This window comes from Pogona vitticeps, chromosome 2, assembly GCF_051106095.1.
Source record: "Pogona vitticeps strain Pit_001003342236 chromosome 2, PviZW2.1, whole genome shotgun sequence".
In the NCBI taxonomy this organism is placed as follows: Eukaryota; Metazoa; Chordata; class Lepidosauria; order Squamata; family Agamidae; genus Pogona; species Pogona vitticeps.
Genome location: NC_135784.1, coordinates 115,162,269 through 115,187,000, shown reverse-complemented (window position 1 = coordinate 115,187,000; position 24,732 = coordinate 115,162,269). Strand labels below are relative to the sequence as shown.

General features: G+C 39.1%; 1 protein-coding gene across 2 annotated transcripts in view; it reads left to right on the top strand.

The window, feature by feature from the left end:
• DOCK2 (dedicator of cytokinesis 2) overlaps positions 1 to 24,732 on the top strand; it is a 386,088-nt gene that overhangs the window by 287,252 nt on the left and 74,104 nt on the right. For both annotated transcript variants that reach the window (XM_072990261.2, XM_020780495.3), the window contains exons 30-32: positions 13,333 to 13,411; positions 19,064 to 19,164; positions 19,254 to 19,312. In XM_072990261.2, the coding sequence (XP_072846362.2) occupies positions 13,333 to 13,411; positions 19,064 to 19,164; positions 19,254 to 19,312 (239 nt within the window). The remainder of the gene's footprint in view (positions 1 to 13,332; positions 13,412 to 19,063; positions 19,165 to 19,253; positions 19,313 to 24,732) is intronic.

Below are 24,732 nucleotides of genomic sequence, written 5' to 3'. Positions count from 1 at the left end.
TCTGATGAGAAGAGAAGACTCCCTGGAAAAGACCCTGATGTTGGGAAAGTGTGAAGGCAAGAGGAGAAGTGGGACGACAGAGGATGAGATGGTTGGACAGTGTCATCGAAGCTACCAACATGAATTTGACCAAACTCCGGGAGGCAGTGGATAGAAGACAGGAGGGCCTGGCGTGCTCTGGTCCATGGGGTCACGAAGAGTCAGACATGACTAAACAACTAAACAACAACAACATCAATATGAATGGTCCAGGCAATACTCCCAGCCTGGCCACGATGCAGTTCCAGTTACCTATGTTCTGCCCCTCTTGTAAAGGAAGTGAACATAGGCAATGAGGATCCAGAAGTGAGCATGTGGCAGGGGATGGATGAAGAATGCTGGGGGAAGGAACTGATCCATAAAAGACACTCATTCCTCTTCTCTGTCATTGAATTCAGTAGGAAGGAAATACCTTATGAACTCTGAGATGAGCAACAGCGAGACAGGAAGAAATGTACAGAGAATGCTACAGGGGAGAGGTTCAGTTCCATCCAAGCCTGTTCATTCCCTTTCCTTGCCTTGGCTTCTTTTTTAAAACTGTAAATCCTCCCAATTCACCACCTGTCATTAGGTGTGAAATGATATCCAGTTCCCAGCCTGTTCAGATCACATTTTAATCTGTTTGTTTACACAAAAGAAAATTTAGAATACAACTGTGCCAGCAAAGCATGGGTTACACTTCCATTAAGAGTTTACTGGAAGTATTAAACTGTTCAAATCCCAAAGTGGAGGGATAAATAGTTCTACCCTAATGGTTTTTAAAAGAATTATATAAATTCATAGAGAAGAGAACCATCAATGACAGATAAATGCAAATGCCAGATTAAGAGACAATGTACAAATTACAGGTTCAGACAGGAGAGATGACTGTTGTCTTTATATCTTGCTGTTAAGAGTGCTTAAAGTGTCATCACTGCAACCAAATTGCTGGATTACTAAATAGCTCCTGGTCAGCAACCATCTCCAATCCCACCCCCAGTTACTTTTATGTTATGTGTCTGATCTTTTTCAGAGATGTACACATGGTTGATAGGCTATGGCTCAGTGGATTGGATTGCCTGGCTGCAAATCCAGGAGCTATAATCCCCACGGTGTGCCCTGGGAAAGAAGCAAGCTGAAATCACCTAGAGCAGTCGTTTCCAATCTTGAGTTCTCAGATGTTATTGAACAACAGCTCCCAGAAATCCTGGCCAGCACAGCTAGTGGTGAAGGCTTCTAGGAGTTTCTGTCCAAGAACATCTGGGGACCTAAGGCTGGGAGCCACTGATCTAGAGCAAATGTGACTGATGAGGTTACATGCCCTGTCACCCACAGTCCTGAAGCATCACCAAAAGGAGGAACTGGTAAATCACCCCAAAGTACTTTAGACACTTTAGAAGGATCAGTATACAGTGGTGCCCCGCATAACGAGCCATTTGTTTAACGACGAATCCGCATAGCAATGTGTTTTTTGCAATCGCAAAAGTGATCGCATTGCGATGTTTTAGATGGTAAAACATCGCTTTGCAATGATTTTCGCATAGCGATGTTTTAAGAACAGCTGATCAGCGGTTCCAAAATGGCCACTGGGTAAATAAAATGGGCACCCACTGTGTTTTTGCCCGGGTTCCTCGCTTACCGGGCAGCGAAAATGGTGGCCACATGGAGGATTTTCGCAGAACGGTGAGTTTTTTGCCCATAGGAACGCATTAAATGTGTTTTAATGCATTACTATGGGCTTCTTTGTCCCGCATAGTGACGAATCCGTATAGCGATGATTTTTCCGGAATGGATTATCGTCGCTATGTGGGGCACCACTGTAGATTGGTGTCATCTTCATAGGCGTTATTAAGACGTAGCAAGGAAGGGAGCCATGTGTAAGATTTGCTTCTTGTCTGTACGCTGCTCCTTTAAATTCCACAGGCTTTGGACATTCTGGCCACCTCTAAGGCTATTAACCCTTAAAAACCTCTTGAGGACATTAAATGGGAAATACTTTTGAAAATAAGTATTTGGCCCCTCCCCCAAATTATGAGTTGAGGCACACGTATACAAATATCCTGCAATTCACAAGCTATTTGTGTCTTAGGTGATTTTTTTAAAGCGTAGAAATAAATGTACAGTAATCAGGTAGTTAGGGAAGGATACATATATATACATATAGAATGTCTAGGGGTGGTAGTTTAAAAACTTATAGAATGCAGAATATGTCCAAGTGACATCATGCATAAGACACGTGAAATTCTGCAAAGCAAGCAGAATAGGTTTGTATACAATAGAATGACCAGTAAGGCTAGATTTGTTGATTTGTTGAGAGTCGTAAGTGTTCTATGCTACAGCAAAAACCAAAATGTGAATCTAAGAAGTGCCTCTTGGATTTTTTTAATTAAACAAAGTATGTTTCATGCATTACTCAGGATCGTTTTTATTTTTAAAAAGACAATTTGTTTTTTTTTTGGGGGGGACACCAACGCACAGCAACAGAGTAGACATGGTCTAGAGGGGCAGGGTATAAATTTAATGAATGAATGAATGAATGAATGAATAAATAAATAAATAAACAAACAAACAAACAAACAAACAAACAGCCAAAAGCCAAAGGAGAAATATATGTACATATACAGTATACGTATCTGCAGCTTATCTTCCAAAAATGCTACTCAACATATATAGAGCACTAGATTTTTTTCTTAGAATGGTAAGTGGTGACTTTATTATGTTCAATATGTCAAGATGAAGGGTCCAGGCACAATTCCCAGCTTGTTTATTTGGGGTAGGCTTTCAGATTTGGGTGACTCTTGTATAAAGAACTGAATAGGGCTAACTAAGGGTGTTTAAACTGAGAATAAGAACTGCTGTTGTTTTGTGTAAATATAATCCGTTTTAAAAATCCTGGCTACATAACACATAAGCAAGCCTGATTTTTCTCTTCTTCTGTAAAGCAAGGTTTTTGGAAGAGCCTGGCAGAGGCTTTTATTTTTTAACTTGATAGTGAAAGCAATTATTTATGGATTGCTGCAGCCTATATAAACGCCCCTATCATATTTAATGTGTCCCTTGTGCATCTTCAGCTACTGTTTCTGTAAATCAGGAAGAACGTGTGCTCCTTCCTGTTCCTTTGTGTCCTCACCCCCCCCCACTGTTTCCAATCTCCCTCCGGTTCTGTCATCTTGTCCCCTTCCCAGCAAAGAACCTTCTGCGTGGAGCTTGACGTGTTTCTGCATCGCTATCAGCAGGTGATCTGCAGCCTAAAGCAGGAGGTGAAGTGGCTACGGTGGGCAGCTTGTGGTGGGAAGCTCTGCTTTTCTCCAACCAGTGAAGGACAGCCAGGCTTTCTTCTTGTTAAACCTAAGCAATAAAGGGGGAGCGAGTGATAGCAGGCCTTGTCTGTGGAGATCTTTAGCTAAGGAAGCCCAAGCTCACAGAATAATGGCAGTGGCAAGGATGAGGGAAAAAGAATTGGGGAGGGGAGAAAGGGGTGGTGGAGGAAGGAAGTGGCTGTCAGATGATAACCCTCTGGTTATTGAAACAATGTAAAATCTCACATGTAGTTTCCAGAACCGGTTTTAAGCCCTATTGAAAATCAGAGTCAGAATTTTCAAAGTGAACATGCAGACACACAGACACAGACACATCCCAAAGGAATTTTCTGACATATGGGACAAATCTGTAGCTGTTCGTTGACGGTCAGTGGGAGATATGAGAATCTGAATTTCCCACAGTACATATAATTCTTTTAAAGGGACGTGGTGGTGCTGTGGGCTAAACCACAGAAGCCTGTGCTGCAGGGTCAGAAGACCAGCAGTCGTAAGATCGAATCCACGCGACGGAGTGAGCGCCCGTCACTTGTCCCAGCTCCCGCCAACCTAGCGGTTCGAAAGCATGCAAATGCAAGTAGATAAATAGGGACCACCTTGGTGGGAAGGTAACAGCGTTCCGTGTCTAAGTCGTACTGGCCATGTGACCACGGAAGATTGTCTTCGGACGAAACGCTGGCTCTATGGCTTGGAAACGGGGATGAGCACCGCCCCCTAGAGTCGAACGCGACTGGACAAAAAAAAATTGTCAAGGGGAACCTTTACCTTACCTTTACATATAATTCTTTAATATTGGTTTTGATGTTCTTACTGACATGTTCCTCAGAGTCTTTAAGACTCCAATTATCTGCTTACATTTTTATATACATTTTTGTATTCCTTTAAGTCTACCTCCATTGGCTTAGTTTTTCTGTTGAAAGTCAGTGGTGTTGATGAACTCATAGGCTACTTTCCATAAACATATGATATCCCAGTAACAGAACTGTAAGGTTTTAGAGAGGTGACTATGTTTGTCTGTTTTTGGCAACAACAAAAGCAAGAATAAAACAACTATATGAAATAGTATGACATTTTCAGAGCTAATTTATTTCAGTGAGAGCTTTTCACATCTGTCTTTTGTAATCCATTATGCTTCTGAAGGAACTTGTTTTTTCACAAAAGCTGGCACTGAAATAAACTTTCTTTTTTCAAGGTGCCACAACAGTTTTTTGTTTTTGTTTTGTGTTGCTTCTAAAACTGAAAGTGTGACACATATGTTGCAAGTTAAGCGGTATACAATATACAAAATTTGTCATTCCATTTGCAGGAGACACTCTTATATATTAACTGTACACCTAGTCTTTCTGATATTTAGAAGTATTATGTAAACCAGGCTTGTCCAACCTGCGGCCCGAGGGCCGCATGCAGCCCAGGTCAGCTCGTAACGCGGCCCAGTGCAATTTTTTATTTTTAAAGAAATTCCAAAGTTTCAAGTTGCACTGCCGGCGCTTGCGGCCGGGACACGTCACAAGAGTAGAGGGGGAGAGAGGGAAGGAAGGAAGGAGCGGGAGGGGAGGGGAGAGGGGGGCTGTGTGACTGCATTGCGTCATCCCTGTCAATAGGTGGACCCCCTCCTGGCCCCATAAAGCCGCTGGAGTTGAAGCTGGCAGCCTCTGCTGTCTGAGATCGCAGCTGCCAGTAAGCGCGCTTGGAGCGGGGCTGTGGAGGACGGCTAGGGCTGCTCCCCATGCGGCCCAAACCAAATTTATGTGCGGCCCAAACCAAATTTTCATCTTCTAATGTGGCCCAGGGGAGATGAAAGGTTGGACACCCCTGATGTAAACCAATCAAGATTACCTAGAATTCTTTAAAAACTAAATTGCATTCTAATTTTATCTCAGCTTCAGGAAGATAGTAGTTAAATTTATCATGCATCTGACTTTGAGAGAGAATGTGCTGATTCACCTGAAACTTCTTTTGTACTTTTTCAATAGTTGCTTTGAGGTAGTGAGCTTATTGCATGCCCTTGCACACTGCATTCTCATGTGGCCAGCCTTCCTCTTCCTCTCTCTTTTTCTTTTCTCTCTGTGTCTTCATGCCTCAAGGTGAAAAATGAAAGTTCACAATGCAAGCTCAGCACTTCCTATATCTCTTTCAATATATATTTTTTTTCTATAGCAGAGTCAAGTGTAAAGACTGCATCCTCTCAAATTTACTGTATCTGAACAAAGCTCAGGGAAGATGAAAGTGAAACGTATTTGTATTCGCTTGTAATCCTTTATACTCTTTTCAAAGTGGATGTTTTGCCTGAAGGAAAACAAATATGTGGTACAATTTCGTATTTCAGAGGGGGGTGGGATTGGAGTACAAATAGCACAGAAAGCACTTGTCATATGCCCTTTGTATTAGGAAGGGAGTTACGTTTTCCCTTTAAAAAGTAGTATGTAAAGCCCTGGAGTACTATGAAGTGCTGTTTGATATATTACATATGGGAAATCAGAGCAGGATTCATACAAATAGACAAGCAGTTCCTTGAATCTAAGGGAGCTTTAGACTTGTTTTTTCCTCAAAACAGCATGCCCTTGCATGTCATGTAGTAAACTGCTTTTGAAGTTGCAGGTACCTTCTAGAGCAATTCATCATATGCCATGAAATGAGCTGTTCTAAAAAGAGAAGGATGAAGGCAGACAGGTAGATAAATTGGTGAAAAAAGTCCATTAGATCAGTGTGAATCTTATTCATGAGCTTAAGGCTACAGTCCTCTTACTTCTGGATAAGGGTGCGTTGTAAATAATTTTTAATATCCATTTCTATTTAGAAATTAATATCTAATATTCTTTTCTATTTTAGAGATTTATATTTCCATTCCCCCCCCCAACAGCTTTGTCAGTAAAGTCAGAATAAACATTTAGACAGGTTAACAAGACCTCTTCTTTGTGGTCTCTATGATTCGCACGCATGGCTTCTTGTGCCTGGGCAGAACGATTCACAGAAACTTAGTAGCCTAATGCTTTTTTTCCTTGTCCACCCTTACCATGCATAAGCTGGCACTGCCTAATAGCTCTTCCTGTCTCATCCATCACATTAGCAGCATCCAGAGAGTAATTTTTCTGTTTCTTTGAAAATCATTATCTTGTTTACTAACCTAACTTTAACCAACTTATCCCTTTCATTAACAGCCTTGGCTCTTCATGAGTCCTCCTTTCTGACATTAATCTTTTTCTTCATTAGTCAGTCATCATCTACCCTCCCAGACATTTCTTGCTAACTTTTACATCCTCTACAGCCTTCTTTTTAAAAAGCACAATCTGCGGGGCTAAAACCCATACACTAACAGCCACACAAAGGCCTTTTTCTTATTTAAATGAAGAACATTTAAAAGAAAATTGCTCCATGTGCAAGGGTTTCACAAAAATGGCCCCGAAGTATTGCCAGGCCTGCTTAAAGTTATATCTCTGGGCAAAATCGCTTTAGGTGATAGGTTCCTTGGCTGATCATCCTGAAAACACACAAGTTTCTATGTCTACATCATGGCTGAAAGAATTAGTAATATTTTCCCTTCAACTAGAATTGCCAACTACTTTTAAAACAGTCTGAGTTCCAAGCACTCATTCTAGTTCATTGAAACTAGCTCCTCACTGGTATCAATGAAGTGACGGAAAGGCACTGGTTAGGCCTCATCCTTAGTACTGTGTCTAGTTCTGGACACCACAATCCAAGACGGATGCTGACAAATAGGAACAAGTTCAGAGAAGAACAACAAGAATGATCGGGGGCTGGAAACCAATCTCTGTAAGAAAAAACTGAAAGAACTGGACATGTTTAGCTTTGAGAAAATAAGACAGAAGGGAGATATGATAGCACTTTTCAAACACTTGAGAGGCTTTCATACAGAGGAGGTGCACTATCTGTTCTCGATCATCTCAGAGTGCAATAGGCTCAAGTTACAGGAAGGCAGATTTTGATTAAATCTTGGGAAAAACCTCCTAACTGTTAGAGCAGGACAGCAATGGAACCAATTACCTCAGGAGGTGATAAGTGCTCCAACACTGGAGCCATTCAAGAGAAATTTAGACAATCACCTGGCAGATATCCTTTGATTTGGATTCCTGCAGTGAGCAGAGGGTTGGACTCAATGGCTTTATAGGCCCCTTCCCGCTTCATGATTCTAAGATTCTATGATTCTATGACACTATTGCTGCTGATCCATCTAAACCAAAGAGACCCCCCAAAAACGGACAGATCACAAGACCACCCATCCTTACTGAGAGGACATTAGTTATTTGACAACTTATTTCAATTACACAATCCATAAATCCAGCAACTACAATAGATCACAATGACAATGATGTGCATTGGATTTACCTCTGAGAGAAAATAAGGAATTTGTCAGCTCACAGCACTCTTCTTTATCCCACACAGACTGCACTGACTACTTGATGAGATCTCTTGTCTCCCAGACAGAGATCACCAGACAGAAGTTATACTTGTCCTTGGCCTTTAATCCACTCGAGACCAAGATCTCCACAGAGGAATTCCTATTGCTCACTTTGACCTTCACGGGAATGGAAATATTGGAGGGAACACTCTCATATTTTTCCTCATTATTATGCTCTTCCTTGCTACTGTGGGGGACTTGACAGGCCTTTTCTGATGTTGATCTATAATAACCAATGACTCTATTGAGCCAAAACATCCAGATGCTTTGGAAAAAGAAGCCACTCACGGTCTTCCTCACCTATGAGATGTCAAATCTGAACTCCAGTCTTAGGAAGACATTGTGAGTGATGATAACATGTCTCAGCTTCATTGTCCAAACCCTGGAGTCTTTCCCTCAATTCACATCACCAGAACCAACAATGATTTTAGCCTTGGCTTTTCCTTGGTACCAGGTAGCTTTAACCCCCTGGCTACCAAACTCCACATCAACACTAGAAGAAAGACAACAGATTGTGTCCTCAGACCCTTACAAATTCCATCAAAACCAACAGGCTTGAAACCAACCTCTGCTTCAGCATTGACAATGTTAATAGACTAAAGACTCTAGAGAATCTGAATACCTGTCAATTGTAATGCTAGTGTATCAACAGTCTATTTGGGAGAGTCTTCAACCTCTTTTGATGAGTCTCCTTGAAGATAAAAGATAACTGGCACTTTCCTTTCAACAGGAGGTTTATTATTTGGAGACCCACCAAATACACTCAGCCAAATATGTTTCAGATGGTTCTGCAAAAACCCATGACAGGTGCAGTAACACTCAGCAGACATACCTGTTTAAGATCTTCAGGCATCTCAGAGGACTTCAGGTCTTGAATCAAACACCTTCCCTTTGATGAAGATGATTTTTTCCTTAAATGATAAATGTGGCAAGGTTTTGATGGCCTAAACACACGGGCATTGACACACAACATTTGCAGCAGTGCCAGAGGCAATACAAAACAACATGGAAATGATCTTACCTATATTTTAAAACAGGTCACCCTCTGATATGTTTTGAGTACCTCACTATTACAGACAGAAGAGTAAATATAGTACATACAGGTCTACTTCCTCTTCCTCAATAAAACAAAAAGCAAGGAACTTCTTTCCAAAACCAAGATTGATAGCTTCACAGAGTTGCCTATCCTTGTTATTCCTTCTTACACTAGAACTTTTCCTCAACACCTGACACATTGTTACTACCAGTGCCTGGGTTTTATCCATCATGACCCATGGCTATGCTATAGAATTTAATAAACTTTCTCCAACAGGCACTGTTACATAACCGCACCACAGATATTCTGACAGAAAAGATTCCAACATTACTTCACAAAAATGCCAAAGCCCTGGTTGTTGATAAAAGGCGACTTCTTGTCTCAGTACTATAAAATACTGAGGAAAGATGGAGGCCTGTGACCTATCTTAGACCTCAGAGTATACAGTATCTCTCTGAAGAAGTTTTGTGTGGTGACAGTATCAGCCATAGTTTTGCTGCTGAAAGAATGAGATTGGTTTGCTGTTATAGACCTAAAGGAGGAGTACTTCTATATCTCCATCAGACCAGACCACCCTCATTTTCTGAGATTTGCTTTGGGAAGAAAGATAAAGAAGTTCAAGGTGCTTCCTTTTAATCTATCAGTAGCACCCAGAGTATTTACAAAGTGCATAGCTTCAGTGGCAGCTTACCTTTGGGTTTGGTGAATAAAAGTTTTTCACTACAAAGATGATTGGCTACTGGAGACAGACACTCAAAACATCCTTCAAAGAAATAGACAATCCACACTCTTTTTACTGTCAGATCCTGGTCTTTGCGTCAACCTCCTGAAATCTCATCTGGCATCCTCCAGAGTTGACTGTATCTATCATAGTCAGTTTTACGGGTTAGTCTATGTTAAGTTCTAACTGGAATGAAGCAGTGGGAAAGTCGCTTGTGAACTGTCACAGTAGCATAAACAGAATGTGAAACATACAGCACAATATTTGGGTTGCAAGTTGGCTTCAGAGGTCCTCCCGAAATACTGTATCATTTGGGAGGGCCAGATGCAGTAGAGGGCAGGGTTCTGGCACCTATATTGGCAGTAGCTTGCATGGTTGAAATTCTATCTTTTATATATCTATTAAAGATGTAGGATCCTGTCCTCTTTTGCTTCGTGTCAGGAGTGCAACTGATCAGAAATGCAACTACTGTAATAACTTGTCCTGAATTCCCACCCACCCTGAGTCAAATTTTCCTATCTGTGGAGAACTTCCCCACCAAGGTGAAGCATGCCACCACTTCCTTTTAGATTTCTTTCAAACTTCTTTTCAGTCATTCCTTTTTAAAATATTTCGGCACAAATCTCCAATATGCTTTATAAGAATAGTGTAGAGACCATCAAATTTGGAGGACCTTCTGGTTGAGCATCAGACTTATACTTAAGGGCCCCCAAAAATCTCCTCAGAGATTTTTTTATCAACAGTTGCTTAACATCTGCTCCTAGAGGCCTTATTGGAGCAGTAGCATGTACATCATGGTCATTTGTGTGGCTCCTCTAAGGCCCCAACTCTCTTAAAAAAAAAAAAATCCAGAAATTCTAAATCTAGGGTTTTTTTTAATCTAAATGCTTGTTTGTTTGTTTCCCTCTAATATCCAAATCCAGCCAATTTCCAGCTTCACTCTGGGAAGCCAATGAGCTGCTGGTGGTGGCTGAGCTGGGGGGGGGAAACAGTTTTGGTCCCCAAGTTCTGTGTGAGGGAAAGACGAACAAAAAATTTCTGTTTGTAGGTTTCTTTGCCTTATAGTCTACATTTTGTTCTGTATTGTTAAGCTTTCCTGTAGCTAGTCATCTGAAAAAGAAGCTAAAATAGAATAAAATTAAATTTAAATAAAATTAAATTAAAATTAATGCCAGGAAGCTATAAATGTACAACAACACCAGGTGTAAAATAGTTGAAGAAGGAATGGGAGGCAGCAAATGACTGAAGAGGAGGGATAGAGTAGATATGGAGTATAGTTTTTTCAGAATTGCTGAAGAGCCTGTTTGCAGCAGATGATATGACATTAGGTGTGTCATGGGGAAACATTTTGCCCCGACAAGAAAAGAGTCCATTCAGATTAAATCACTTCATCACTTTGATGGCTAAATGACAAGTCTTGCCAAAGTTCATACATCAGACATCTGTGTCTCTGAAAAATCTCGCATTCATAATAGGCTGTCACATTGAGTGACCAATTTCATTTTGCAGTGTGTTCTCTTTGTGAATTGGTGGATTGTCTCCTGATTGTCAAGCTAGGCCTGTATCCCCTCCTAAATTTGACGTTGTTACCAATCTTTCAATTATCTCTTTGTCAAGATTTCTTATCTCCATTGTGTTTTGGACAAAAATAAGAAAATGGGAAATATAATCCTTCACTGTCATACAGGTTATTGGCTTGATTTGTAGCATCAAAGGTTTTTATGTTTGAAATGCATTCTGCTTGCAATTTGGAGCTACCCATTTCAAATTCTCTATGTGAAGATTAAGCTGGATTTTAGCTGGGCCAGATTTAAGGTCTGAGAGATGCCAAATAGATTCTCCTCGCTCTATGTCAATTATTTTCTTTGAAATAGCATAAGTATTAGGGCAAAGGGTTATGTCAAAATCTATCAGTCTTATCAGATGGTTTCCCCATTCTTCAGCTGCTGAGGCATTTTATGAGAACTGATTGCTGAGTGTTAAAGTGACAGAGGTCTCCTAAATGTGAGGATTCTAAACCTCTGACAAAATGAGTTCATTAAACTATTGAGAAGTGGTTTTACCTAAGTGGTCATGCACATTTTCAAAGTTGTTGGCTAACAAGGGCAGTTAAAGATACAATATGAGGCTCCAAAATCCAGCCAGTTTTGTATGTGCGTATCTGCATATGTGTGGGTGGACGGGTGACTGATTTCAAAATAAATACTGTGAGTTGGACTGGACACTGATATAGCCAGTCATAACTGTTATGTGAGAAAACATTTCACTCATGCGTGAAGATTGTAAGTCTATGTGATCCTTAGGATTGCACACATTCTTTTTAAAATATGTATTTATTTTGAATCTATCCATTTTCTCCCTTTCTGCCATTCACAAGATGGCTTACAACAATAAAACTGTTACATCTACAAAGCCTAGTTCTAGAAACAATTATAATTCTAAACGTTAAAACATTGCTTTTAATCTGTTTTGATGTGATAATCTGTATGATTACTTTCCAATAATAAAATGGCGTTTAGTGTTGTCTGTTCTTTAAAAAAAAACCTATGTTGTAAGTCTCAGGTTTGGAAAAGGGCTGCATGTAAATGAAATAAATAAGTAAACAAACACAATTTTTTGTACACAGTGTGTAAACAACTAGTCCAAGCTGGATAATGGGTCCATTAATCGAGCATCTCAGGATGAGTTACAAAGTACTTTCCCAAACCTTAGATGTTAGGTGTCTCTTTTTCCCTGGGTCATTGTTCAGTGAACAACTTTCCACAGAGTACAACGTTCTAGATTTCTCAAGCCATCTGCATATGCTAAGGTCTTTTCCTCGATCTGCAGTTTCTAATCTTGCACATGTAACAGCATACAAATTGCATGCTAAGTGTATGTGCATTCTATGAAAACCAACATAGGGAAGAATAACAAACTGATTAATATCTATGAATGTGAAGAGATTCAGTTTTTTTCTTTATTGAAAGATTATTACCAATATCTAGAGCAATACCAATTTTTTAAAAAAAAGCAAGTTCCTTGTGCTGTGAGTGATAAATGCTTCCTTCCATGAGGTTCAGGAGAACCTGAACTTGAAGTCCTTTCAAAGTAGGAAGCTGTATTCGCAAGAAGAAATTGTCAGGTGCCAGACAGTATCTTATTACAAGATGGCTGTTTAAATTTATTGTCTGAATATGCTACAGTACTGTGTCTTTTCCAGGAAAGCAGAGTTGCCGCACTAGTTCCAGCTCTGACTTTCAAATCTATCTTTTTTAAAATTGTGGACCAAAAGTGTTGTTCACATGATGTGTGTCTTGTACAAACAGTGGTTATGTTAATTTAAATTATTCCATGTAAATCTAGTTGGAAAGAATTGGTAAATAAATAGGACAATGTAATAGCTTTGTTTAGTTTATATTGCTCAGCACTCTGTAGGAGACTATTTCTAATGAACTAAGAGTCTATCTAAATAATTAAACAAGTTAATATTTCTGCTTGACTGGTCAATTAAAACACCCCTTAGTCTTTTAAAAATAAGCGTATAGATGCGTCTTGGGAAACAACGCGAATGTGAAAGATTTATTATGCTATATTCATAAGAACAAACTGTAATTGTGCAGTAGACCAAAAAGAAATGGCCCTATATTTTGTGTTGAGTACTAATTAGAATGCAAGAAATGAAAAGAAAATAGTTTCTTTGCATATGAGGTGCTATTAATTACAGTATAGGCTATTACATGCAAAATGTATTCTGTGAACATTTGACATCATTCAGAGTTTACATATGAGAATTTTCATACTATCTCAATTCTTTTTGATTTTTGATTTCACTTTTCTTTAGAGTGTTTCTGAGAGCCATCAACAAATTTTCAGAGACCATGAACCAGAAGTTTCTGGAAAACATGAACTTCGAAGAGCAAGTGAGTGGCTATTTGGTTTTAGTTTTGTTATACAGTACTGTATCAGATTTTCTGGAGCCTATTTGCATGCACACAGCATATTTTTCAAGTGGCAGTCAATATACAAGAACATTAGAACATTAACATTAAAATGAATTGCTGAATCTTTTCGTCCAGTCCTGGTCTTCTGTATTCTGTGACATTCCATGCCTGATATCTCAGCATGTTAAAAAGAACACAAGATATGACACTACTTCTAGATGAATTTTTATCAGGATATAATAATGTCACAATATTATTGCAAAAACTACACTTCACTGAGGATTCTGTCTCATCTGGCCACTACATATGATTGTCAATTTGGCTGCAATTAATTCTTAGCTTAGTGCATTAACCACAGTTATTCTTCTGTTTCGATATGGATGGAACTGCAAGGGCTCAAGGCAGGCTTTTATCTTCAGCAAGAGATGAGATTGCAAATTCATATTTTCAACACCTGTGTCTCATGTGAAATCTACAGACTCTATAGGGTCTCTGTGACAGTCTGGATTCAAGACCCGTGAGCACCATACCTGCCTGATTACCTTTGCCCTAAATCACATACCATCCTTGCCTGAGGAAGAGATCTGGAGAACGTAAAAACGTATCTTATGTATAACTTCTAATTGATCCAGTAAGGTGATTCACATAGCAATGACAATGCCTCACACTTTAGTTGCTATGATTCTTCATATTGTTCAGAGTGAAACCCCCCTTCCATTTTGATATGATTTATGCAACCTATATCCATGCCAGGGTTTGCACTTAATGTCAAAATTTAACTTCAGAAGTTTAGAAAGCACAGAACCAGGAAGCAGAAACTACTTCACCCCCTGACACACAACTCTGAAAATCCTATGCACCCCTTAGAGGCTGATTTTATTTTTTTAAAAAACACACACTGCTCAATATTCAGGAGCAGTGTTTAGAGAAAAAGCGCTACTATATCTGTATAATTGATCAACTGAGTACATAGCTTCGAGTCATTTCTGACTTATGGTGACCCATTCCAGGATTTTCTAGGTATCAAGTACACTGGAGAGTTTACCAATCCCTTCTTCTGGGGCCACTCTGAGACTATGTTGCTTGCCCAGGACCATGCAGGCTGGCTCTTCTCCCTCCTCTCATATCTATCTATCTATCTATCTATCTATCTATCTATCTATCTATCTATCTATCTATCTATCTATCTATCTATCTATCTATCTATCTATCTATCTATCTATCTATCTATCTATCTATCTATCTATCTATCTGTCTGTCTGTCTGTCTGTCTGTCTGTCTGTCTGTCTGTCTGTCTGTCTGTCTGTCTGTCTGTCTGTCTGTCTGTCTGTCTGTCTGTCTGTGGTAGAAAAGAAGAAAACACATTTTACAATGGTCCTTGAAACTGGAGCAAGAGCTTCAGTTAACTTTTTTCTCACTTGGTGAATGCTTTTAATTGCCTCTGTAAATAAAGCTTTCCCTGTTTTTAAGTAAACTTAATGCTTGTGGAATCATGCCAGCCTGAACATATGTTCATAGAGCTGGCCATTTTGCCCCTTAGCCACACAGCAAACACAGAGTGGCCATCTCAAAAGGGAGGCCATGTTTTCTGACTTCGGCTCTTCAGTGGCTCATCTGCTGACTCGGAGGGAGGACTTCTCTGAACATTAGAAAATAATTCTTTCCCTGTGCCTTTTCTAGTTCATGTTTACATGAAGTGAACAATTAGAACAGTGTCATTTGTCACTTAGATACTCTTTGTTGCCTCACAGTTAAATCTGGCTCTATCAAAGGATGAAGACATGTTGACTTATCACAGCAAAAAATGGGGAAAGAGGGTCACGTTCCCCTTTTGTGGATGCATTGATTGTCTCCTTAACATTGTAATATCTATAGAATTGAATGAACAAAGAAATTAAAAATAACTTTCTGCATCGTTCAGACTGTGAAACAATACTCAATTAAATTAATTTTAATTTTAAAACAGTCCATGTCTTGTGTTTGTTCTTCAGGATAAACTGTTCTTCAATCTGCAACAGGGGTGGGAGGGGGTCTGTTTTATTCTGGCCTTAAGCATATTTATTGCTAACTCAGATTAATTTGTCATCATCTTGCCTCCTATCAAATTACAGTAACAAACGATGTGACCCTACTTTTTGACAGCATCCATCACTTAATGTTTTCCTTACTTTGCAAGTCTGTTTGATAAATAGAAATGGGTGTGTGACAGTTGCACAAATTATCCTTTTGAAGTTCTGATGGGAATATAAATGATTCTGCTTATTGCAACAGAGGCAGTTTTGTTAATTTTAGAGACAGGAAAAAATAACATAAATAAAATCAGACTGTGCCCTCCTTCAGAGTTCAGAAAATTACTTTCAAGAACAATGAACGTAACAATGTGCTGAAGCCACCCTTAGCTGAACAATGATAGCATAATGCTTTCAGTTCCAGCGCCCTGTTCTACCACTGATTAGTCATATATGCTGTCAGTATGCTGTTATAATCATTCTTTTTGGAAACAGTATTCCATTTGTCTTTCTGAAGTTATGGCACCATCATGTGTGAAAAGTGAGGGTGGAAATAATGTGTATGGCAGCTAAATATAAGCTGGTCCTGGCTATGCTAGTGGAGTAACGTTTACTACCAGACTAGTTCAAAGGGACTATGATGGCTCATTGCTAATTAAGCTATGGATTTAGAAAGTCCTAAGTGATTAAGGGACGTGGTGGCGCTGCGGGCTAATATAAGGCTGAGAAAACTTCCCCACATCTTATGTGTCCTGCAGGTAAGATGATGCAACAAATAATGGGAATGATTGGCAACTGTTCCAGAAGGCTTTTAACTGAAATAATTTTAGCTGTGGGTCTGATGGCAATTTTATATATATTTTAATTGTATTTTAATTCTTACATCTCTTTATTGTATTTTAAATGCTGTAAGCCACCCAGAGACCTTTGGGTAGTGTGGGCGGCATATAAATTAAATAAATAAATAAATAAATAAATACATAAATACATAAATAAATAAATAAACTACTGTACAGTAGTTGCTGGCCATGTTTACTATGCCTCTAGTCACCCGTTTGTAATATAAGAATATATTATATATATTATTATATATTATATATTAATATAAGAATACATTATTTTATACATAAAATACATTTCTTTTATACATTTTTCCCTATGACTTTGGTGATATTAACTGGTTGGCCAGGTTTTGCTCACATTCATTAGGATTTACCTCCTTCCCAGATCTGATTCCTCCAAACTCTTGCCTAGGCCACCTCTGTGAAATCACAAGGAATTGCTCTCTAGTTTCAGATTTTGACCATGAGGTCTGAAGGAATATGTTGCAAAATTCCCCAGTTTAGATATTCCACCAAGAGGGGACTGGGAGAACTGTGCCTCTTTGGCATAGACCATAGGTATGGCCCTACAACCCCTTTCTTACCTACATTGCTCTCTCACATAAGTAACATGTGAAGGAGCCATTGGTTGAAGCTTAATAAAAGAAAGACACTGGAGATGCTTGAAATACGTCAAGATATTTGAGATGTGTCTATATTGATTTTCAACAGCTTTTCTTCCCTTTATCAGTTTTAAAAATATATCACTATCCCCTTCAGTTAGAGCTGTATCTGGATTTACCATATAATTTATTTAGATTATTCTCCTATTTTTGTCCAAAGTAGGCTTACTTATCCACTAAAAACTGCAAGCAATACTTGAGGGAAATGGTAGTGGAAAGAAGCTGTTGAATTCTGGAGAATGAGAGGTTGGGCTATTTTTAAATGTGGTTGTCGGAGGTTTCCAGTCCTCTTCATGGCCCTGTGCACCACCTTTGTATACTAATTGTTTTGTTCTTAACTAGTCTTTAAATCCTATAAGCCAACTTGGGTCCTTTTCTAAGGAGAAATATGTGGTAAAAATATTTAAATACTTTAATAAATAAACACTAACAACTGCCTTCCTCAGCTGCTGCTCATTACTGGCCATTGCTATGATTTCTTTCAGCTCTGCCTGAGTTGTAGGTTTGGGCATGGCATTACAGCTTGTGATATAACTTTTTTGAATGGCAATTCCCAGAGCCATGGTCATTCAGACCGGGTTCTTTTGCTCTTATTTGTAAAAGTAAATTTCCCAAGCTCTGTCTGGCTCTAGACTGTATAGAATGTTTTTCTTCCTGATTGTTGCTTTTGGGGTTATACTCCCCTTGATGGCTGCTTTTGGGGTTATACTCCCCTGCACCAGCAATCTCCCTTAGGGTTTCATCCTATTCTGAGGGGACACTGATGCAGACATGTCCTGCTACAGAGCTTGCTACCTTGCCTGTCATCCCAAACATTAGTTGAAATTCACAGATCTCATTTAATTTAGAAATGCCCAGGTTTGTTTCAGTAAAACTTGCTTGTTTCAGTAAACTGTATTTAGAATAATAGCAGTAATTTGCTTTCCAGATGCCCTTTTGGGAAATTGGGGGGTAGGGGCAGAGAGGGACTGAATCAGTGATTAACATGCTGCATTTCTATTAAATAAAGGCATTTATTTTAAAAACGCAAGCATCTATGTAGCTCTATTTTATATCATTATCTACAGTTCCTATGCTGCTTATTGAGAAGTACATGACAGTGAATATAATTGTTTATATATTTTAATAAGGCAAAAAACTTAATTAGTTTCTTTAGGCTTGGAAGCAGGAGAGAATATATTAAATTATTCTAAATTGTTGGCAGTATTGATGAGATGCTAATGTTCTAAAGTCACACTGTCCTGTCTTAATATTAAAATACTGATCACTTTATAAGGATGATATTCCATATACGTTATCACATAATTCATTGATCCTTTTGGTAAACCACAATGCATGTTATGTAGAAAAAGTATTTTATCTACTGTTGATGGATTACTGAAAGATGTACAAATAGAATCTTTAGTGTTCTTTTGTGTAGAAGAGACTCCATGATAAGCTTCAGTACAGCTATGCAGCACTGAAAAAGAACACCTCTGATCCCAACATAGCAAATTCTGACAGTTTTAAACAAGGGACAAATTATATCCCAACAGCTCTGTGAAAAGAAATCTTTGCAGTTTTCCTTCCTGAAGACAGATGGGCAAAATATCATATCCAGTGTCACAAAAAACTGGGGTCATAGCACTGCAGAGCCCTTCGAAATATACTAAGCTATAAGAGGGTATATGACTCGATGTCCTTGGCATATTTTACCTGTGCTAACTTCTTCAAAATCAAGGGGAGGTTTTTACTGCCACAAAGCCATGATTAGCTTGTGCCAACATAACACAGTATCATGACACTGGTTGTTTGGTTTGGGGGAGTGGCGGCTAATTTGGGATATACAGAATTTTATGACCAACGCTGTAATTTGTTATTAGCTAACAAATCCCATAGAAATCCCCTGGTGCTACTGAGGGAATGTATGCCAGAGGATATAAAGATCACACTCTTGCTTTTAATCTATTTGCAAGGTAATAACAATGTATATCTTTGCATTACTGTATATCAAAACCTTTTGTTGCTCCGGCTAGTTGCTTTCGTGAATTATGAAAGGGCCCCAACATTTTAATATTACCTTTCATTCTTGAATGGCATTGCAACAATTCAGGGTTTTGTCTTCCCTTCCATTTACAGCTGTGGAACAACTACTTTCACCTTGCAGTGGCTTTCATCACCCAGGATTCCTTGCAGCTGGAACAGTTCTCCCATGCAAAGTGTCTGAAGATCCTGAACAAGTAAGCCTTTTAAATAATCAGAAAAACTACTTCTTTGTTTACTCAATAAAAGCTATAATAAAAGTAACATCTTCTCTCTTCCATTGCAGGTACGGAGACATGAGGCGTCTAATTGGTTTTGCTATCCGTGACATGTGGTACAAACTTGGTAAGTAAGCACAGTCTGAGACACGTATTTACCAAACCTCCTTCTATATGAGGAAGATTTCTAATACATCAAATTATTGGTTTTGGTTCATTTTTGTGTAAATGGATAAGGCCTTGTCTTTATGTGCAGTGGGGAGCAACTTGCCTGATGTGAAAGCTTCTAAATGTATGAAGTTGCCTACAGTTGGAGATGGGCACAAATCAGAAAAAATGGAGATTCATTTTGATTCGTGATTCACCAAGGTTGATGAATCATGATTTACAAATTTACATTTTTTTCCTGACAAATCAACAAATTGATTCATTTCTTTTACTTTAAAACCCTATAAAATGGTGCCCAAGGCACTTGCAGGAAAGTTTTCCCTGATTCTCCTCCACAATCCCTTCAAGTCAGGTGAAGCTTGGGTTTCAGACATCCAAGTTATACAACCACAAAGAGGATTCCCTCTGCAGTCAAGTACCCTTTAGCAGCTCACTTGGGGAAGCCCAATCTTCACAAAACATGGAGGGACTGTAGAGAAGAGTTTTGGGCATTGATTTGTATGAATACAGCTTAACAAATTAGCCGTTTTTAAATTAGTTTAGTGATTCCTTTTTTATTTCGTGCATGTCTCCAGATCGGTCCATCCATGTAAAGTGAAGCAGGAAAGTGAAAGAAATAGTAGCAGGGGAAATCCTTGTTTATTTGGTCCTCACCTATGAACACAAGAAGTTGGAAAATTATTCTTCTCACCCCATAGAAGGGCAAGGTGCTCACTGCATGTACTGGCTTTGCTTTCAAATAGAAAGGACAATATTTTTGCACAGATAAAAGGGTGCAAATTATAGAGACCTTGGGTAGAAAAAAGAACTTTTGCCTAAAGGCGAGGAATTCAGCAAGGTTTGGAATTATTTTGCCTTGTTGAGTTGAAACAAGCTCAGTAGATAAGAATGAAGAATTCAGCAATTATTCTCCATCCTCCTACTGCTAGTGCTCTATAGCTTCTTGAAAACTTTGTAACTTTGGCAGTTTCACAGAGCTGGTGTAAAAATGGGGATCATCTCAATCTAATTCACTTTGGATATCACTTTCCAGAGAGGACCCGACTGTCTTGCCTGAACTTCCCACGTCTGAGTGTGATTTTAGAAAATGAGGTCCTTTCCAAAAAGCCTAACAGTTTTATGGTGAATGTCTAATGCTTGTGAATAACTAGTGTTGGTAGGGGAAGAATGACTTGTTGGAAATGTTGTGTTGGAGAGATGCTATGGACCGCAAGAAAGACAAATAAAGGGGTTCTAGGTCAAATCAAGCTGAACTCTCACAAGACGCTGAAATAACTAAATTGAGCCTATCATACTTTGGACATATCATAAGATAAGACTCACAGGAAAAAAAAACAATAATGCTGGGAAGAATTGAACGGAGTAGAAAAAGGGAAGACCAAACATGATACAGATGGATCCACCTAGAGTGGTCATTTGACCAGATAGGCAGGGTACAAATTGGATGGGTGGATGGGTGGATGGATTCAATAAAGGAAGCCATGGCCTTGTGTGTGCAAGACTTGAGCAGGGTTGTTAATGCAGGACCATTTGAAGGTTGTTAATTCATAGGACCCTGATGTTGGGAAAGTGTGAAGGCAAGAGGAGAAGGGGATGTCAGAGGACGAGATGGCTGGACAGTGTCACCGAAGCTACCAACATGAATTTGACCCAACTCTGGGAGGCAGTGGAACACAGGAGGGCCTGGCGTGCTCTGGTCTATGGGGTCATGAAGAGTTGGACATGACTTAACAACTAAAAAATAAAAAACAACAATTCATAGGATCATAATAAGTAGGAAGTTGTAACACTTAACAACAGTAATAATGCTGCTACACATGTGCTGATATCAAACGACAGGTTTAAACATTGTTTTTCAAAAGTAATTAGTTGCAGTCAGTGTGCTTAGTCAACAGAAAGGTCTTAGCTATGGCTGCATTTCCAGTTTTCAAAAGGTAACATTTTACCTTCCCATTTCTCAAAAGTGCCTACAGAATTATTTATTTATTTAAAAAACCACACATCTGCATACTATAACCTTATCTGTTGCTGCTCTCAGACTCTGGAACTCCCCCACATAGGAGACCAGATTGGCCCTAACTTTGATGTCCTTCCACAAGCAGACAGACCTTTTTCTTCAGGCAGGCTCTCCTTTAAATGACTGGTTGACCAAGAGTATTTTTAAAGGGATTATTTTATTGTTTTATGTGTGCTTTTAATATTGCTGATTTATAGATTTTACTATATCTGTTTAATTCTTTTTTCATATTGTAACAATTTATTGTTTTAGTTTTTAAATTTATTTTAGTACTGTAGACTACCTTGGATCCTTTAGGAACAAAGCAACATATGAACAAATAAATAAATAAATAAATCATTGCACTGTAAAATAAGTCAGCTTATGCTTCATTGGTGGAAGTCCTGTTACTTAGCTCCCTGTGTGCAAAGAGAATGATGTTATCAGTGGCAGCAAATTGCTGCTGATTAAAATCTTCCTTTGGTGATGGCAGGGTACACATGACTCACATACAATGAGAAAAAGTTGCATGAGCCCTGACATCACCAAAGGAATCCTTTAATCAGTAGCAATGTGCCTCGGCTTGATGACATTGTTCCTGTTATGCATGCAGAGCTACAGAACAGGATTTCAGCCTATAAATCACAGCAGTGTAGTCTTGTTATACCTTAGTTATTGGGAAAGGGGATTGGTTTCATTTGAGTTCTGTAGTTACGACACATACACAGATATTTGAATTGAAACAGTCTTACCTATTTTTAATTTTGATTCCCTTATCACATTAGAATTCTCTTTTGCTTTATGCATAAGCATGAAATACCAAAAGACCAATGAGTTCTCTTCAGAAGCAGATAAAGTATTTGGATTCCCAATTCCCATTCAAATTATCGAGTAGATGGATGTCCAATCTCTGTTGGAGTAAAAAAGTAGGTGGGTAGGACTGAACAATCTATGTCTGGCTTTGATTCAATTACAGTAAAGTCAGTAGGAATTCAACTAAGATGACAGAGGTTATAATTATTATTTTTTAGTTGTTTTCTGCCCATTATGTGCTTTTCTTACAATATGTATGTGAAATAAGGCATTGCGAAATAAAGCAAACACCTGAAAGAATAATACCGAGTAGCACCAATGTTACCCCTTCCTCTCTGGGTTTAAGTTAAGTTTAGGTTAAGATGTTTTGAAGCATAAAAAAAGAAAACAAGAAAACAAAATAAAAATAAACTGTGACAGCGATGCCATTCTACATATGCAGTATAGACAGGCACTTAGACATGGGGATGAATAAAAAAATGAAACAATATTCATAAAAAATTGCTGATTTGTTAAATCTTTGTCCCTTCATATTCGTGAGTTCCAGAGAACCCGATGAATATGAAAGGGATAAATATTTGTCCATTTCTATTTGTCCCCCATACAAAGAAAGGGAGGCCTATTGCTCTCCCACTCTGCCTATGGACCCACCAAGCAGTTATCAGCAGGCCCATAGGCAGGCAGCCGGACCCACAGCCTGCCTCCTTCCCCTCCCTCTCTAAGCTGCTACCACTATCCGCTGCCACCTGGCACTGCCACCATCCATTGCTCCCCACTTCAGTGGCTTCCGCAGCCATGGCCTGCCATAAGGGACACAGCCTGCCCTTTGCAAAGATGGCTGCTGCAGCTTCTTTTAGGACACAGATCACTACGGATGGTGGTGGCAGCGGCATGGACTGTGAGCCCAGATGATGGCAAGGTAGGAAGGTGACAGTGGTAGTGGAAAGGGGGCAGGTTGTGGGGGGGGGATCAGCTTTAAAAAGAGAGAGAGAGACAGCCTTCAGCTGTCTTAATGAACAGCTGATGAACCAATGAATTGATTTGTGGTTCATCAGTTTATGGGGAGGAAGTTCATGGTTTGTGGTTCATCAACTTTGACGGATCACAAACCAGGAAGAACTGCCATTTTGGAGGTTCGTCCCCATCTCTACTGGTAATGTAACCATGACTGCATTCAAATATACACTCTTCTAAGTAGGTTGGTGTAGGACTGAAGCCTTAGTTTGTGTTCTCCTGAGGGTAGCATTTAGTGTTGTTTATGGGCAGTTTTGCTTACTAATTTGGCAGCATTTTTTTTGTTTTCAAAACTATATGTTTCTGTGCAGATGGAAAATCCCTGTCTTTAAAACTAGATGTGCAAAGTAACATAGTAAATAAATAGCATTTAAAAAAAATTATAGCTATTTGTTCATTTTTATATCCAGATGGGACTATACTTTTATTTTAGCTAGTTTTTAAAAACAACACTAAAACAAAAAATAGTTTGGGGAGCAAGCTGCCAGCATATTCTGCTAAGACAGAAATAGCAACAATTAAAACTGTGAAAGCATCTGTTTAATATCCAATTTAAGTGAAAAAGAATAACTTTCTTATTTCACACATTTTTAAAAGTGCTGAAATATATCTTATAATAATAGTAATCTTAGAATTGCAGAAATTGAAGGGTCCCTGCGGATCATTGAGTCCAGCTCCTGCTAGGGAGACATAGTGGGGAATTGATCTCTCAACCTCTGGCTCCACAGCCAGGTACCTAAGCCACTGAGCTATCCAGGAGTTTTTTTTGAGGGGAGCAAAACTATATGGTAATAGAGGGAAATTGTCATGTTGCATGACAATTTTGTCATGCAATTGTCATGTTGCATGACATGTTGCATAAGTTTGCCATCAGGCAGGAACAAGGGTTCAGAAGACATTTTTCTTTCAGCTTATCATTTTCAGCAGCTATACCTCTTTATATAATCCTTATCTGCCAAAATCAATGTTATCTGAAGAAGCAGAATACAATCCATGCATCATTATGCAAAATAAATTTTCTTAGTCTTTAATAGGTCCAAGGCTTCGTTGTTTTTGTTGCAACAGAATTCAGACTAACAAAGCTAACCCTATAGAAAATGATTAAATCATTACATCGGTTTGGCTAAATTTCAGTGGCTAAAATCCTGTTGTGCAGCTCCATGTGGGTAACAGGAATGGCAGCAGCAACAGCAGCACACTGATTAGCGACTTCCTTTGGCAATTTCCGTGTGCACGTGACTTGTGCACAATGTGACAATATCACATGTATCCCAAAATCGCTAAGGGAAGCCTTTAATCAATGGCATTTTGTTGTGGTTGCTGGCATCATTCCCACTGCTCCTATCAAGCTGTGCAACAGGATTTCAGCATGTGTGCCCATAAATCCTCCTCTAGGTTGTAGGTAGTATATAAATGATCCCCAAGTAAATAAAATATTCCACACATAGTATTAAATGGAATTTGCCTGGAGGGCAGAGGAAGATCAGAATCGGGGCCATTGAAGTGGTTCCCGATAGTGGTTCCCCCTGCTCCCTTTCAGTCCTTTCACCTTGTTC